The sequence below is a fragment of the Triturus cristatus genome, chromosome 3_1, assembly GCF_964204655.1.
Source record: "Triturus cristatus chromosome 3_1, aTriCri1.1, whole genome shotgun sequence".
Classification (NCBI taxonomy): domain Eukaryota; kingdom Metazoa; phylum Chordata; class Amphibia; order Caudata; family Salamandridae; genus Triturus; species Triturus cristatus.
Genome location: NC_140583.1, coordinates 1164344416 through 1164362602, shown reverse-complemented (window position 1 = coordinate 1164362602; position 18187 = coordinate 1164344416). Strand labels below are relative to the sequence as shown.

Here is an 18187-nt window from a genome sequence, read left to right as displayed (position 1 = left end):
AATCATGGGGACGTCCCAAGGCAGCACTGGATACTAAAATTGATGCCATCACTATTGAGGTCTATCTGATGCACACTGATATGCGAATAATGGCGGATAGGGTGAAGCTATGCAAAAACAGTAAAGAGTTACTACAACTACTTGACTGTACTGACAAGTTGGAGGGAAGAGTTGAACATGCAGTGGGGGGGGGGGTGCTCCAGGTGAAACGATCTCTGAATCATTGATTTCCTTGACAAAGCTGAGGGATGGTCGGCTGAATTATTCCTGGAGAACTAGATGCTGAATGTTCTCAAAGCCAAAGGGCTTTCTGCTTTCTTCACCACTGAAAGAGGTCACAGAGTGATTGGGCCACCACTGCGACCAAGAACAGCTCCTACGGAATTTACTGCTCGGCTATTCAACTGTCAAGATAGGGACAACATTTTGAAAGCAGCGAAGAGGAAGGGAACACCTCGCCATGAAAATCAACCCTCTGCCATATTCCCCGATTACACAAGAAAAATACAAGATATGCAAAAGTCTCCCTTGAAGTAGAGGAGAAACTGGGTGCACTAGAACTTCAGTAGTGTAATATATCCAGTGAAGCTTAGATTCCTGGGTGGCAAAACACTCTTTTCTATGACGGTTCAGAGTGCCTGGGAATGTCTCGATAAATGGGACAAGGATCCCCCAGGGAAGAACCAACATAGAAGTTACAAATGAGAGATATGAATACGAGATTAGACAGGACAACAAGAAACAAGGTGGCATTTGAGGCACAGAACACTGCTAGAAGAGCAAGCAGGATAGCTGTCCAAATGAATGAAACATTAATGATTTCCCCTGAGCTAAATACTACAGCCATAGAGGAGACAGATTAGATGGAATACAATAGCATATCGGACACTGCTAACTGAGAGGTGTCTGGAGACAAGTGGCTGCAACAGATGCACAGAAGAGTAAGAGTGGTTAGATAAATTGAGCAAAGAAGAGGATTGAAATTATGGCCAGGGTGTTTCAGCCCATTCTCAAATCTTAAACACAAGACATAAAATAGATGGGATTAAATAACAGAATGAAAAGGTGTAGACTCTGCGATATGAGACACACATTAGACAGCTGGGTGGTCAGTTTCACAGCTGAAAGTTACAATGCCCGATTTGGGCTGCAGCTCTACATCAATATCAGCCCCCATGAATTTAATAAACTTAGGGTTTAGGAGGGCTCATTGGAACAAGTAGTTGAGGTGAGCAAGGAGGCTCATCTAAACCTCTTGAATGTTGGAGGATAATTTGTATTTTACACTTGGTTGTTGACGATATTGAAATATATAGTCTGCTGGGGAATACACAGAGGGGGGTGCAAGGGGTAGAATCGAGGCAATAATCTGGTCACAGTCAGAGTCTATGTAGCATAAAGTTGTGTGCAGATGTTCTGTTGGAAATGTGAGTCATTACTATGGAAATCTGCTTGCAGGAGGGGAAGGTAACAGATATGAATATGTGGTAGCTACAGGTGAACTTGACACATATGGAAGATGAATTGACAGAATGGAGGACTGGCAATATGGAGTCTCAAGAATGCAGATTATGCCGTTCCCAGGTATGGGAGGAATGACTGACTGAAGACACTGAGATGGGAGGAACAATGAAACTGCTAACTTGAATGTTAGAGGCCTCATCACTTCCCCCAAGCAGTAAAGAATACACTCTCACTTAAACAGGCACAGTGTTTCAGTACTGATGCTTCAGGAGATACACTTGGCACTGGATGCGGATATTAAAGTGTGTAAAATATGGCGTGGCTGCCTACTAGATTTATGCATGAGGGGTTATGACGGGTAACAGCAGGAGTACCAACAAAAATGTGCAGGGTGAGACATCCACAGATCCAAAGTGTGTATATGGTACATTCCCTTGGAAGAGCTAGGAGATTGATGGTTTGCTGAAGAGATGAGGGGCATAGCCCAACACCATTTTAACGTGGAGTGGAATTAAATAGGGGGCAGGACTAAGGAGGAGGAAACTTTCAAAGCAGTTTTGCAAGGAGAGTGCATGGCTTAAACCTACAGCATTAAAGGGAGTCTAAAAGCACACAATAACATAGTAGTTGCAACAGCTAGAATTGGAAGTAATAACTGATCAGGGGACATTAGCTCAAATAGTGGAAACCAAAAGACATTTAGAGAACACACAATTGCCTTTAATAATTTCAAGTGCATGTGTTACAGACAGCACCTACACAGGGTGGGAGATAAAATAGTTCTTCTGGTGGTGTGGCTGGCTGTGGAGCTCTCTGTACTCATAAACACTTGCTTTGTAGTACTACTCTCACCAGACATCATCACTTATCACAAGCTTGATGCCCTCTTAATCAAAGAAACATAGTTTATGCTCACATCTGCACACATACTAGATATCTACAACATCCATCATGTGGACTGAGCAGATGAAAAGAGAGGAGTCCTTGATTTCATCCATAAGCACTCCTGGTCCTGCTCCCTAGGCAAGAAAGTAACTCCATGGAGCGGCTGACATGTCATTCTCACTCCCACTCTCTCCAGCTCAGAAAGCCACTGTCCATCTCATCTACCAGCCTTCCGGGCAGAACAAGGACTTCATTGATGAATTCTTGGATCTCCTTGCCTCCTCATCCATCTGACATGCCATGTCATGTGTGACTTTAAACTCCCAGGCAACACAAGCTCAGAAAAAACAAGAAACTTCCCCTTCAACCTCATCAATAAACTTAACATGGTACAGCATTTCACACAACAAACAACTCCAAAGGCCAAATCCTTGACCTTGTCTTATCATCACTAACACTCCAATGCAAATCACACATATCCCTGGAATGGACTGACCACTTTAGCATTCATATTTCCGTGATCAGCGTCCTACCCAAAAACCAAGAACACCACAAACGAAAAACACCAAAACTTCACACACTTCAACAACTTCTCCATGGACAACCAAATGCTTGCATTCAGCTCCCACCCTACGAACTCCTCGTCTGTTACCAACCCCCTTCTAAACAACTTGAATAATTTTCAGGAACATTATTAACATCCATGCTCCAACTACAACATGCAAGTACAAGCCAAAGCTTTCAACACCCTGGTACTCTAAAGACCTTGCTGGCAATAAATGATCTATCCACACAAAGGACAGAAATTAAAAGAAAAACAGAACTCCTGAGGTACTCTTTATACCGAATTCCCAACATGCAGACAGGTTATTACATCAGCCATAGCAAAATAGTATACTAATACCATCAATCAATCAATCAGTGGTTTGTAATGCACGGCTACTCACCCGGTCTCAAGGTGCTGAGGAGGGGGCTGCTGATCCGTCTGGGTGTGGGGGTTCAGTCGAAGAGCCAGGTCTTGAGGTCGTTCCTGAACTGTGTCAACAACGTGGATTGCCTGAGGTGGAGGGGCAGGGTGTTCTAGGTATTGGTGGTGAGGTAGCAGGATCTTCCTCCAGTTCTGGTCTTGTGGATCAGTGGGACAGAGCCAGGGCGAGCTGAGTGGAGCGGAGTTTGTCTGGTGGGTGTGTGGAATGCAAGTTGGTGGTTCAGTTATTCAGGTCCTGCGTTGTAGAGAGCATGTAAGCATGTGTGAGGAGCTTGAAGGTGATCCTGTTGTTGATAGGAAGCCAGTGGAGTTGTCAGAGGTGTTGTGTCATGTGATTAGGCAGGGGATGTTGAGGACAAGTCTGGCTGCTGTGTTTTGGACATTCTGTAGTTTCTTGGGGTGTTTCTGGGAGACACCGGCATAGAGTGAATTGCCGTATTCAAGTCTACTGGTGATGAGTGCGTGGGTGACTGTCTTCCTGGATTCTGTTGGGAGCCATCTGAAGGTCTTACCAAGTAGGCAGAGCGTGTGGAGACAGGATGAGGATACCACGTTGATTTGGCAGTTCATCGAGAGCGAGGAGTCAAGTATGATGCCAAGGCTGTGTGCGTGGTCCTTAGGGGCAGGAGGAGTTCCTAGTGCGGCGGGCCACCAGAAGTCATCTCAGGCTGAGGGGGTGGGTCCCTGGATGAGTTCTTCAATTTTGTCCGAATTGAGCTTGAGGCAGCTATCTTGCATCCAGGTAGTGACTGCCTTCATTCCGTAGTGAAAGTTAGTTCTGGCGGTTGTGGGTTTGTTGTTGAGGGAGAAGATCAGCTGAGGCGTAGGAGACGATGTTGAGTCCGTGGCTTTTGACGATAGGTGGGAGTGGGGCCATGTAGATGTTGAAGAGGGTGGGGCTCAGGTAGGAGCCCTGGGGTACTCTGCAGCTGATCACTGTAGGTTCTGTGAGGAACGGGGCAGTCAGGCACACTGTGTATGGCCGGTCAGGAAGGAGGTGAGTCAATTGCCTTGTTATGGATGCCGGCGTCCTGGAGTCACGTGATTAGGGTGCGGTGGGAGACTGTGTGGAATGCAGCCGAGAGGTCCAGTAGAATGAGGGCTGCCATTTCTCCCCAGTTGATGAGGGAGCCAATGTCATCAGTGGCGGCAAGGAGTGCAGTCCCGGTGCTGTGGTTGCTTCGGAAGCCCGATTGGGAGGTGTCTAGGACGTGGTTCTCTTCGAGGAACTTGGAGAGTTGGGCGTTGATGGCTGTCTCGATGACCTTGGCTGGGAAGGGAATGAGGGTGATGGTTCTAAAGTTCTTGAGGTCTGTCAGATTGGCGGATGGTTTCTTCAGCAGAGGGTTGATCTCGGAGTGTTTCCAGTCCTCTCAGTAGGCAGCGGTTTCGATATAGCAGCTGATGGTGCGACAAAGTTGGGGGGCAATGGAGGTGGCTGCTCTGTGGAAGATGTGGAACAGGCAGGGATCCAATGAGGCACCTGAGTGGATGCTCTTCATGGTCTTGAGAGTGTTGTCAATGGTGAGCGGAGTTCAGTTGAGCACGATCTGTTGGGTTGCATCGTGGTTTTGTGCGGTGGTGGGTGTGGTTGCGGGGTCTTGGGTGTCGAGACCGTTGTAGATATGCCTGATCTTCTGGAGGATAAAGGTGCGGAGTTTGTTGCAGAGGTCTTGGGAGGGTGGGATATCTGTGGTCTCGCTGTTGGGCCTGGCAAACTCCTTGACGATGGCGAAGAGTTCCTTGCTGTTGTGTGCGTTGGCGTTCATTCTATCTTGAAAGGCCATTTTCTTGTGACTTTAAAGAGAAGGTGGTCTGCGTTGACGGCGGATATGAGGTTGCATAGGTTTCCATTTTTTGTTTTCCTCTATCTCTTCTCAAGTCGTTGGCAGGTGCATCTGGACTCATGGACGGCAGGAGTGAACCAGCTGGCTTTCTTGAAGTGTTGCTGCTTGGTGTTATCTTGAGGGGTGACAGGGTGTCTTCGCAGATGGAGATCCATCGGTGAAGTTTGCGAGCTGCGGTGTTGGCATCTGTTGGTGTTGGTGGGGTGGTCGTGCCGAGGGGGTCAACGAGACATTCTTCGGAGTCCTTGTTCCAGACAGGACAGGGGAGATGATGATTATGGTGGTGTACGGTTGGCGTGGCGAAGGCAAGATGCATGCAGTGGTTTTCAGTCCAGAAGAGATTTGTGGTGTGGCTGTAGGTGATGTTCCCACTGGCGGAAAAAACAGGGTCGACCGTGTGTATGCCTGTGTGGGTCGGTGGGGTCACTGGCTGCTTGAGTCCGATGTTGCCGAGGTTCTCCAGTAGGGAGGCGGTGTTCTGGTCACTGAAGTTGTCAAAGAGGAAGTTGGGGTCTCCGAGTAGGATGTACTCGTTGAATGCGAGAGCCTGGGATGCGATGAGGTCTACAATGACGCTGGTGAATGGTGCGAGGGGGCCTCGGGGCCTTGTAGAGGAGGGTGGAGCGGAAGGAGATCTTGGGGCTGATCCGGAACTGGAGATGTTCCATGGTTGTCATTGGATCGTTTTAGTGTATGGTTAGTCGAAGGTTTTTCTTGTGGAAGATGGTGATGTCTCAGTCGGTGTAGTCCTTACGGGTGATTTAGTAGCTGTCGGGCGATTGCAATGTCCGGCCCAGACTTGGGATTGGTCCAGGTTTCCTTGAAGAAGGAGATGTCGGGAGAGGCGGCATCAAGGAGGTCCCAGATTTCTGAGGCATGTTTGTGGAGGGATTGCACATTGAGGAGGATGGAGTTGATTCCGTCGGGTGTGCTGTGGGTCAGCTGGGCAGCGAGGGGAGTTGGCGTGAGTGGAGGCGTGGTTGCAGTTACAGCAGGCAAAAGGTCCATGGGTGTCTGTCGGTGAAGCTAAGTGACAAAAGGTGTGGTGTCCAGAGATGAGGGTTAGGAGGGTGCTAGCGTTGTAGCTGTGGCAGGTCAGAGGACCAAGGGCCCTCGCACTGGGCACAGTCCAGGTGCAGACGGGCACAGACAGGCTTGCCTTTGGCACGCCTTCAGCGCAACAGTGGTGGGCCTGCTGTGCAGCCGCTGCCCATAAGTGATGCTGCAGGGGGGGCTGGACAGTTAGGAGGCAGGAAAATGCAGGAAGGGACACTAGCGAAGGGTATAAAGCTGAAAAGGCAGAGGCAGGAAAAATGAAGGAGGGAGAGAGAAGCAGACAGAGTGACAGAAGGGTAGTCAAGCAGCAGAGCAGTGAAGCTCTACCACTGCACCATCGGGGATGAGGCGCAGGCAGGAGCCTGCAGGTGGAGGAGGGCCTCAAACTCCTTTCCACTGGGTCAGAAGCAGCAGCAGGGACAGCAGCAGCTACCAGACGGAGCTGTGCCATGAAAGGAGCAAGTCTACTCAAAGGTTAGTGGACTGCACTTTCACCGTGCAGTGGCCGCCACTAAGTAGTGCTGTATGAGGGAGGGGGCCGGACAGCTGGTATGTGGAAAAACGCTAGAAGGGACACTGGGGGGGCGGGCGGCTGCGGTGGAATACAGCAGCAGGGCCGACAAAGGCGAAAAGTAGACAATGAAGGGAAAAGAAAAGAAAACAGCCGGAAAGGCAGAGGCAGAAAAAAAGAAAAGATAGAGAAAAGGAAAACAATGAAAGGAAAAAGAAAAGCAAAAAGCCAAAAGGAAGAGGCAGGAAAAATGAAGGAGGGAGAGAACAGCAGACAGACAGAAGTGCAGTCAAACAGCAGAGCAGTGATGCTCTACCAATGGACCACAGGAGCCTGCGTGTGTGGGAGGGCCTCGATCTACTGTCCTCTGGCTCCAGGTCAGCAGCAGCAACTCAGACAGCAGCAGCTACCAGATGGAGCTGCGCTGTGAAAGGAGCAAGTCCACTGAAAGATTAGGGGATCATTACTGAAACCACATACAGAAGTAGAACGCTGTTTAAGTCAATCGAGCAATGCGTCAACACACTAATAGGCGCACTTATTCCTCAACTCATTAAAAGGTACAAAGCCATCAACCTCTTCTTAAAAAAAAAAATACAGAAGATACAACAGCACATCAACCAAACCAAGCCTTCTTAATTTCCTAAACCCATCCGTTCCCGTAGAAACCCAAAATGGTCAGCCTTCAAAGCCCTATCTCTCCCAGATCTCGTTGACATACTAAATTCTCTCAAACTCTTTTTGATATTTTACCATCAACCTTCATCAAAGCTCTCTCAGGGTATTCTGTCTTACCAGTACTTACCAGTATCAATATGTGTCTCATGCAAGGCATCCTCCTAGACGCTCCAAAGACAGCCAGATACTCCCACTCCTAAAGAAGCCTATACAAGACTTGAATGGCCTTGCCAAAAAAAAAGCAGTCTATGTTCAACTCTAAGATCACATCAATGCCAACCATCTCATACACAACTACCAGTATGGATTCTGATCACACTACAGCATGCAGACCAAAACCCTACACATCATAGAGGATGCCCTGTCGCTCACAGATGATGAGGAACCCTGGCTCCTGATACAGCTGGGCCTCTCAGCAGCCTTCATTACAAAAGGTCATTACACCCTTTTACGCACCCTGGAGTCTCGAAAGGCAGTGTCCTTTACTGGCTCTCCTCCTACCTTCCACCCAATACCAGTTTGTTCACATTGGTCACAAAAGATGCTTATCACATGTGAAATTCCCCAGGGCTCCATACTGTTAACGTTACACTTCACATGGAGCCGATTGAAACTCCGCACACAGATAACATTACCAAGATTCACCAATATACTGATGACACACAACTCTACTTTAGAGTCTCTTCTGCAATAGATATCCAATGCTCCAACCCCTGCTTGCACATCATCCAGATCTGTTATTTGCCAAGAACAATAAACAAGATACAGTACAAACCTGAGGTAATGACATGATCCATGACAAATTCGAACCCAAACGTTCACCATACCAGTCACTATTATTCAACCTACACATCAACCTCACCTTCAAGGCACACACTACCAAAAAACAAAGACTGACTAGTACCAGCTCATTCCTCTAAAGAAAGTCAACCTATTTCATCCAGACAGTGGTTTCAAAAGTGCTGTTCAAGCCCTCGTATTCTCAAATGTGCATGGTGATAATACCCTACTCAATAGCCTCTCAGATCCCACACTGGCAGCCTTTTAGGGCAGCATGTCTCACCTGAATAAATATGATCACATCACCCCCATCCAGATGGAACTCTGTTGGCTATCTTTGACAGAACTACACCATCTTCAAAGTCAGCAGTATGATTTACAAAGCGATCATGACCAGCACCCCTACGTATCTTGCTGGCAAGCTCACTATCTGTGGTAGATCTCAGCACGCAAGCAGCCAGGACACCATCAGACTGCAGACTAAGAAATGTAAAAACCTAAAAATTGGACAGTAGATCTTTAATTATCTATGCACCCAGGATCTGGATCACAATCCCCATATCAACTAAGATCAGTCAAATGCTGCTCCAATTAAGGAAAGAGTTGAAGACGTAACCTCTTTAAATAACACTACATCACAATGTATTACCTGACCACATTACAGCTTCCTCTTTCCTTACTAGTGGACTTTATGCTAGTCTTTAACTATGTACAGAGTTCTGCTGTCTTTTGGCGCAGTTTGCGCTAATACTGTATACATTCATGCATACATACATACATAGCTTATCTCCTATGGAGCAGCGGGCATGGGGCTCACATTAGGGCAAATCCATTGCGTTTAGGGCACTGAACTGACGAAAACAAAACCACAGCATACAGTTCCAGTGGTTGAACTATATCAAGCTCAAGTATAAGTATTATACGTAGTAGCATGTTATAACCATCGTGAAAAGAGGGAAGGCAGTATTATCTTCACAAAACTGAATAATTTTTACGGGTTACCAATTTTATTTGAACTTTTTGGGCATCCTCAACTGGCATAGCTTACATTCTTAACCATCACGCACTAATCCATGTCGAATTCAAGCGAGATTTCATTTTGCCACCAATAAACCCAGGTCACAGAAGATTGTATTTCTGGGTAGCATGCTCCCTATATTACCATAATCGCATCTGGAATTCGAACGGACCGAGTCTACACTACGACTTCACGCTCCACGAGAGGTGTCCGGCTCACCCGCCCCCGTACACCTTATTGCCACAGGATCATCCTTCCTGTTCCTCCGCTGCTTTTTCATCCCGATTACACTCGGTGCACCAGCACATTTCGCATCTTTCTTTTTAACGTGGACAAACAGCGCAGATCATCGTGGCCCTGAAGAGTCAGGGGATACCTCCCGCTTGTGACGAAACACGTGTCGGCTGGTCATTTCTCTGTTTGTTGCATTACTAAACTTTCCAATCTATCCACTGATGTCGACCATTGAATCGCTAAATACAAGACATTTCTACCAGACAGAATTTGGTTATCCTCATCACGTGTGCCTGGGACTGTTTATCTCAATTACCGTAATCACTGACTGTTCGATTACAATTTTTTTTATCTTGTTTATTTATTGTGTTTTTCTGAGAGGAATAATCCAAACAGAGATTCTACATATTACAAGCTATTAGATGTACAATACATTCCCATATTACAACTTTTGTCTCATTTGTAAATCAATACAACTCCAATAGGACCGCAGAACATATAAAATTGCTGATCTGTCTAGCAACCCCAAAGGGAAGTCTTAGTGAGAGGTGGGCTGGGTACTTGCTCGAAGGAAGAGTCAGAATCTGTGGTCTGGTGTTCTGAGGAAGGCTCTGGGGGTGGGTTGGTCAGTCGGGAAAGCAATGTCTCCCACTGTGGGGGCATCAGGTGACGATGTATCCCCCTGGCATCCTTCCTACGTAGTATAGCTGCCTTGGCCCTGGCCCAGTGGATTAAAGCGCTTAGCCAGTGTTCTGGGCTTGGGGGAGCGGACAATATCTAGCGTGCTGTGATATATTTTTGGGCCATGATGAGGGCTGAATTAAGAAACCGGGTCGCTATTTTGTGTTTATACTGCCTGGCGTATATACCCAGAGTTTGTGCCTCCCAGGATAGAATGCCCTGGATGCCAGTCACTCCTTCCAGTTTGGAATATATAGAGGGCCAGTACATTCGTATCTGTGGGCAATCCCATAATATATGCCTTAAATACGCCCCAGGGGCATTGCAACGCCGCAAGCGTCCAAGGCACCTGGGAAGATGTGGGCTACACGTTGAGAGGCCAGTATGCTCGGTGGAGTATACAGAATTGAATGAGTTTGAGACAGGCGTTACAGGACACCTTATGCGGGTAGGACAGAACCCTTTCCCATTCCTTGTCATGGAGCTGCCTGCCAAATTCTACTTCCCACTTGTCCCTTAGGGATTGGAAGGATGTCCGTGTATGGGCTGCGAGGGCCCTGGTGAACCAGCTGATCAACTTGCAATCCATACCCATGGTGTGTAATGTTTGCATCAATTGATGTGTGGTTGGGTCAGCCCACTGAGTTGCCCAGGCATCACCAGTCGCTCCCTTCAAGGAAGCACAGAGGAGGAACTGGCTCCCTGGGGACCTTACATTGTTCAGTCAATGCTTTGAATATCAACAGCTCTGTTGGAGAGATCCCCCATGCTAAACAACCCTGCCTCCCCTCGCCCCCATTGGCACCTGCCAGTGAGGTGGCCTATCCGAGTCAGGAATCAGAATATCAGAATCACAAAGGCATAAGAAGGGAGGTGGCCAGTGTATCAGATTGCCTTCAATAAGCATGAGAGGGCGACCCACAGGAGTAGAGGAAATTTGTGAGGCAGACAAATGTTTGGGTGCAGAAGACGGAGGAGGGACCTCATATTTAGTAGGGGTCAGCTGTACCTGTGTCCTCTGGGTAGCGGTCCATCAGCCAGTAAAACAGCCACTGCAGATGAGCGGCCAGATAATAGAGTTCAAAATTGGGGGCTCGTCTGCCACCCTGCTCCGGGGGAAGCTGAAGTTTAGGTAAGGCTACTCGTCTGCACAACTTATTCCAGCAGAGATCTCCTAGGAGACCTAAGGAGCTCGTGAAAAAATGAGCAAGGAAGAATCATCAGAAGATTTGCAAAGTAATGAAGAAGACTGGGAGGATAATAACTTTGGCAACCATCACTCTGCCCCCCACTGATAATGGAAGAGATGTCCAAAAGGGAAATCAGTGCTCTGATAGGGGCATCCTTAGTTGACAAATTACCGTAAAGCAGGTAAACAGCCGTCTGAAAGACCCGGATGCCCAAATAGCGAACTGAGGCGTGTTCCTATCAAATGGGGCCTTCCGCAAAGTCTGCGACCAGCAGCGTGACATTTGGTACAATTGGAAATAAACAGGACTTATCCCAACTGACCTTCAAGCCCATCACTTGTTTGAATTTGGTGAGGAGAGATACAATAGGGCAAGTTCGGAGGTGGTGTCACTAAACAGAGCAGGACATCATCCGCATATCGGTGGATGGTGTGGGTACCCTCCAATAAGGGGATTCCCCAGACCATGCCACCCATCCCGGCCCTGGAAGCCAATGGCTCAATCGCCAGAGCTAACAGGAGTGGGGAAAGTAGGCAGCCCGGTCTAGTGCAAGTCCGACCAGAATGGAGTCAGAGAGAGTCCCTCCAAAGCGGATTCAGGTTGTGGGGGTAGTTTGCAGGAGTTGGTTCGGTGTGGTGATATAGGTATCAAAACCAAACCTAGCCAAGACCACAAAAAAGTAGTCCCATCTGAGGGAGTCAAACACTTTATGGATCTCAAGTATAAATGATGTTGCCTTGGGCCATTTGTCCTGAACCTGCCTCCATGAGATGGAAAGAACAGTAAGGTATTTCTACCTGGTATGAATTCATTCTGGCCTCTATGGATCAGATGGTGGGGGTACCTGTTGCAATCTCCAATACCCTGTTTAGGATTTTATTGTCAATGCTGAGTACTGCATGGGACGATATGAAGCTATGTCCCTGGGATCCTTGCCCAGGTTCAATAGGAAGAAAATGGAGGCTTCTCGAAGAGCGGCGGAAAGGATCCCATTGGAAAGTTCCACCTCGAAGATGGATCAATTTGGGAGCTAACTCTCCATGAAATGCTTTATAGAAGTCTGCCGGTAGGCCATCAGTACCTGGTGATTTACCAGTAGTCAGGGTTGTGATTGCTCTCTTTATCTCTTGGAATGTGAGGGGAGTCTCCAGATCCCTTCGATCCTCCAGGGTCACCCTAGGGAAATCAGTTGGCCTAGAAAAGTATGGAGGTCTGGGGAAGCACTCTCTGCTAGAGGTCGATAGAGGTCAGCATAGTATGAGGTGAAAGCTTTGTGTATCTCTTGTTGGGAGTAAATGATTCTCCCGTGTGGGCCTCTGACGTCCGTCACTGGAAGCTGATTAGTATCTCTATTGTCAAGCAAGGCCAGCAAGAGCCCCGACTTGTCAACCTCCAAATGTATCCTGTTGGCATAGTCTACACACTAAAGTAGCTGGGGAAGTTGGGGGTACTGGCTGGCCCACCTCTCTATGTCTATATACTCTCGCTCAGCTGCCTCAAGATCGTACAAGTTTCTGGGTCAAATCCCCACCATCGTTTGTATGCTCTCCCCTTAAAGGCCTCCCGCTCCCTCACTGGGGAAGAGACTGAACCCTCATTAAGTTAAAAAAAAAGTCCTGGATCTTATTAGCTAATGTGGCCCTGAATGGAGGATCCTCAAGGGTGGAGGGTTGTAGCCGCCAGGTGGGTATCAGGGATGGCATCCTACCCCACTGCAGGTCTAACAGTAAGGGATTATGATTGGAGATTTCCCTACCAAGGTAGTCCTGCATGGATATGAAGAGGCAGATGGAGTGTGGGCAAGCTATGTGATCTAAGTGAGCATAGACCCTGTGCACCTGAGAATAGAAAGAAAAGAGTCTGTTGCCCAGTATAGTGTTGCCATTCATCCAATGGGGCCCAAAGCTGTAGCCAGAGTTGGGGGCCCTTGGTGGCAGTGGCCGTGGGGACAGACCAAAAATGGGTTCAGGACGAAATTGAAACCTCCCCCTAGGAGCCAGGAAACATTGACCTATTTTGTCAGACTCAGGGAAAGTTCCTGTAGAAATGTGGGTTGTTGTGTATTGGCAGCATATATGCTGCATATCAGTATATGATTACCATTTAGCCATGTCTCAAGAAGAATGTATCAACTGTCCACATCCACTTCTATGGACTAGACTTCAAGGGAAGTCCCCACCCAAACCCAAATAAGTGTACCTCTTGCTTAAGAGGAGAACTTAGTGGTGTAAATTTGGCCTCTCCACTGGTTCTGAAATGTAGCCCCTTTTTCCTGCATTGTGTGTGATTCCTGCAGTAGGGCAATATGAACAAAGCTGAGATACAGGAGGACGGTGTCGTGGGGCGAGTTCTATCAATGTATGCAATGCCATAGACTGTTGAGGGCAGAGGGTCACCTATTGAAGTGAACAGGCATCTGACAGAGAGGTGGCTGTAGCACTTCTGGACTCTGAGATTGCCGTGACCGAGCTGGAGTGATCCTCCTCTAGGTCACGAAGCGTCGCAGCCACTCCATGATCGAAAAGCAGATATCATGGACCTGTTCAGGGGAAGGCAGTGCCAGAACCAGGAGCTGTCGGGGTCGGCTACAACCGGAGCAGAGACGGTACCTAGCCCACACTTGGGTGGCTCTTATGCGGAGCAATTGGGTTAGGTGTTATGATCTTTAACCTGTCTCATCCCTCTGTTGGTTCGAAAAAGAAATCACTTTCAGTTTGGAGGGAAAAATAAATACATACTTAAGGCCTAATTATGTTACTTTGTGTTTGACCCCAAGGAAAAAAGCCTCTTGGCCCTGGACTTTCAGGGTAAAGTCCGGGAAGAAAAACATGCAGTGGTTATTACAGAAGAGTGGATGCGTCTGGTGAGCAGCATTAAAAATTGCGTTGCGACACTTGAAGTGAGGGAGATGGGCACCTATTGGTCACTAGGGGTGCCACGGGAGGGGCGCCTCGAGGGAAACGGTGGGCCCTTTCTATGGAGAAGAATGGGGTTAAGGTCCTCCTTTGGCACCAAGTCTTTAAACCACTGCTCCAGGTAACCGATCATGTTACGGGCCTTGCTGTCCTCAGGAAGGCCGACAATACACATATTACTGTGTCTGGCTCTTCATTCCGCCTCTCTAGGTGGTGTACCTATTCCTTCAGGCCCCATAATTCCTTTTGAATGTCCAAGGCCGGGGTCTGAAGGTCAGCAAGGGAACGTTCTGCAAGGGTGACCTGTTCAACCAACTTCCTGCGATCCTGTCACATCAGATTAACTTCCTTCCCCGGGTGTTGGGGAGGCTGCCATCGACTCAGGGTCCTAGATGAGTGTCTGCAAAGAGCTCTGCGTTGTCCTAATAGGTTTTGTGTGTCCTAGAGTGCCCTGTACGGGCTTGTGATAGTGCTATCCTTGGGCCAGCTTGCCCCACCGCGGTCCTATGGTGAATGGGGAGAAAGCACAGGCAGTCCGATGCACTCCAACAGGTTAAATCTGTTGCTGATGGAGACACACAAGGGAAGACCCGCTTCCCCCGCCTTCAGCGCCTGCCAGCCAGGTATGGCCAGGCAGGCCAGAATGGTCTTCCCTCACCACTTATTGGGGGCCTCACTCTAATAAAAAGAAATAGGAGGGTCCCAGGCCCAATCCGTCCAGCAGATGGGATGCATGCTTTTGCTGAAAGAAGAACCGCTGGAGCAGTCCAGGCTGCAACTGGGATAGGTTGACTTGGTAGGCGTGGCCCCTCACCACGTGTCGTACTGACGGGCCGCTGCCCCTCAGGCCTCTGCAGTCACCAGGGTAGGTACAGTGGGAACCTTGCTACCTTTGGCTAATCTCAGGGGATCCTGGTGTGCAGCAGTCACGGACTAAAGCAGTTGCGATGGTCCGTTGTCGGCCCTCCTCACGGTTGCCTCCTGGACACACCAAAGGAGTCCTCCAGTGCCCACACTCTCCCCTCCCTCCCCCTGGAGCACAGCATAGGTAGTCCCCGGCCTCCTCGCTGGGAAAATCCCTATGCTAGAGCGGTCAGTCATTGAAGGGTTTCGGCAGAGTACCGGAAACAAGCTCGGAACTCCTCTACGCAGCAGCCATGTTGAGCATCCCGGCCATGCCCCCCCCTCCCTAGGAATACCGTCTGCTCCGTTATCATGGCCTGGGATCCCAGAACAGTACCCAGACATCTGACACCCTTCCAAAACCTTCCAACCAGGGACACTGCAACAGAGTAGGGTAAAATGTTCCCTCATTTACATACTCTCTCAGGCAGTTATAATCGGCAATGGTACCCATCACCGCTTACTGTGTTCTTGTGTAGTATACCTTTTGTAGGATCTTCAGATACACCAGCCTAAACCCAAATGGAGTGCCTCCTTACTGGACTATAATTTTGTCTCATTACAGTCTTCTTCACTCAATATGCTCAGAACCCCTTTCCCATCTATGCAATAATTTGGCAAGCATTTCATGAACATTATTGGTCAAAGTTTCATGTATGCCACAGGATGGTTTCCTTAGAATCGGTTCTGGCAACACCCTATATTTCAATGGAGTACTATGTTCTAGATCTCTGAAAATGTCATCATACTTATGTAGGTCATACTTTAATTAAATAGATCTATATTGTTGGGAGGACTTTAAGGAAAACTTCTTATGCAAAATTATAAGGGTTTTGAGCCACTCGCACCCCACACACCTACCGCTTAGGAAGTATCAATTAGGCCCCAACCATGGAATTCCTTAAAATCTTTGAGTTTTCCTGACAAAGGTTGCATTTCAGTGTGGTTTTCCACAGCTGCAATCCCCTTCTTTCTAGTAGCACCTACAGCAGGCTTGCATAAAGCTAAAGCAGGGGCTGGAAGAAAAGTTGGAAGTCTTGTAGTATAGATGGCTCTAGGATATCCTCTTATGCTTGTGGCAAGTCTATCAATTGTCAATGGGGCATTCTGCTAGGAAGAAAACAGTAAATCACTCAGAATCACTAACTGAGATGCCCAATATCATCTTGTCATATACGGAAAAGCAATGCCACCATCATCTACACATCCATAGAGGCAGGCCAGTGATATTCCAGAAGTACCTCCAGGGCACAATAGGGTGTAAATCACTCCTAGTTGCAAATAAATATCACCAGAATCCCAGAATGGATTCTTCTGCAGGACACAAATATACATGGTGGGTACATCAATTTTAAGAGGGCAGTTGTTCCCAGAAAGCAGAAGTAAAATATCGTCCAGTGCAAGACATCCTTCGAGAACAGGGCCAAGATGTTCAGTAGATTTTGACTGAAACAAATCCCTTTTCAGCAGTCATGAAAAATACCCAAATAACAAAATCGCTGAATTGCTGCTCAGAGTAGACATGACATGTGAGACATAGGCCACTGTAGCCACACACCTTTGTTAAGGGTAAAAGCACATATTTGTGCCAGTTTAAATTAAAACCAGAGTTTCGTCCACATAGCCTAAATATATCTAGGCGTGTAGCAACCATGACAGTGGGGTCATCAATATAAACTAGGCCATGTGCATATAGCATTATCCTACTGTCCCAAACGAGGCTCATTAGGATTACCTCTGATCCAGGAGCCACTGGTTTGAGCCTTACAGTGAAAACACTGGGGATGAGGTGGGGAGGACTGATGAATGGGAGGGTTCAGACTTCCCTCTCTGCAGATCGAAGGCCATGGACATCAGGTCATTAACCTTTAACATAGCTCTTGGCTCCTCATACGACAAGGAGATCTGTGAGAAAAAGAATAGTCCTACACCTGTTTAGTTGAGAACATTAAACATACACCTACGTGCATCAACAAATATTTTACTTGGCCTAGTGAAATGCAAAATGATGTGTCCCAATGCAACACTAAGCTAGGAAAGTCTAAATCTAACTTTATGCTACCCATTTCACAGATGTCTAAAATCCGCTGTAATGCAGGAGCCCATGCTATTCCCCAGTCTGGAGTACGATACAAGACAGAAACAAATAACGATAGCAAGCAGCTTACCAGACAAGCGCATATGTCAGCTGTAATCAACATGTAGAAAACACTGCTCCATCCATATGGGGATATCACCCCTGCCAGCAAGGGTCCTAAAGCAGCACCTGGAAACAGAGAAGAGCACCTACGGTCACGTCAAAAGGCTACACAAAAATCAAGTTGCTCGTTTCCTTCCAAAACAGTCTAATTTCATGTGGCTTTCAGACATATGTGCGCTGTGAGCCCCTTCCACATTCACCCAACAATGTTATTAAGAGGTAAAATAATATAAAATTCTAGAAAAAAAAGTCACTTACCTTTGCTAATGCTCTTTACGATGGATACTCAATCTAACTACAGATTCCTCACCTTATGAATCTCCCCAGGTTTGAGACTGGATCTGGCAACCCTTGAAAAAGCTCATGTATGAAGGCAGGTGGCGCCATCTGTCTCCATCACAACTTCGGACATCATACAGCCATATATAGGGACACCTCTGCGTGCTTGCATCAGTGCATTTATTGCTCTTTTGCAAGCCCTCAGATGCAGAGCATGACTGAGAGATTGAAGACATTGCCAATATGCAGACTCTAACTGGATACCCTACTAACTCCTAAAACTCCACTTCACAGAATGGGGAGAAAGGCAGGTGGTGAGGTTTCTGGGGTTAGAGTATCCAACACAAGTATTATGTTACTTACCTTGTAAACATCTATTTGCTTCATATAATGTTGTATATTCACATGCTGTGCACGCTCCTGCCGTCTAGTGTTGGGCGTGGAGGTTTACAACTTGTTTTTCTTCTAAGACTTTTTTGAGTCACGAGATCCAGTGGTAAGGTCGTGAGCTCCATCTTCAGGTTGTAGTTGTGTCATATAGTGTTCATTCTGATGACC

The 18187-nt window shown here is 47.5% G+C and overlaps 1 protein-coding gene across 9 annotated transcripts in view; it reads right to left on the bottom strand.

Annotated features, from left to right (window-relative positions):
* Positions 1–18187, bottom strand: part of SLC37A2 (solute carrier family 37 member 2) — an 892550-nt gene that overhangs the window by 92900 nt on the left and 781463 nt on the right. For all 9 annotated transcript variants that reach the window (XM_085646069.1, XM_085646068.1, XM_085646070.1 and 6 more), the window contains one exon: positions 17319–17416. In XM_085646069.1, coding sequence (XP_085502195.1) covers positions 17319–17416 — 98 coding nt within the window. The remainder of the gene's footprint in view (positions 1–17318; positions 17417–18187) is intronic.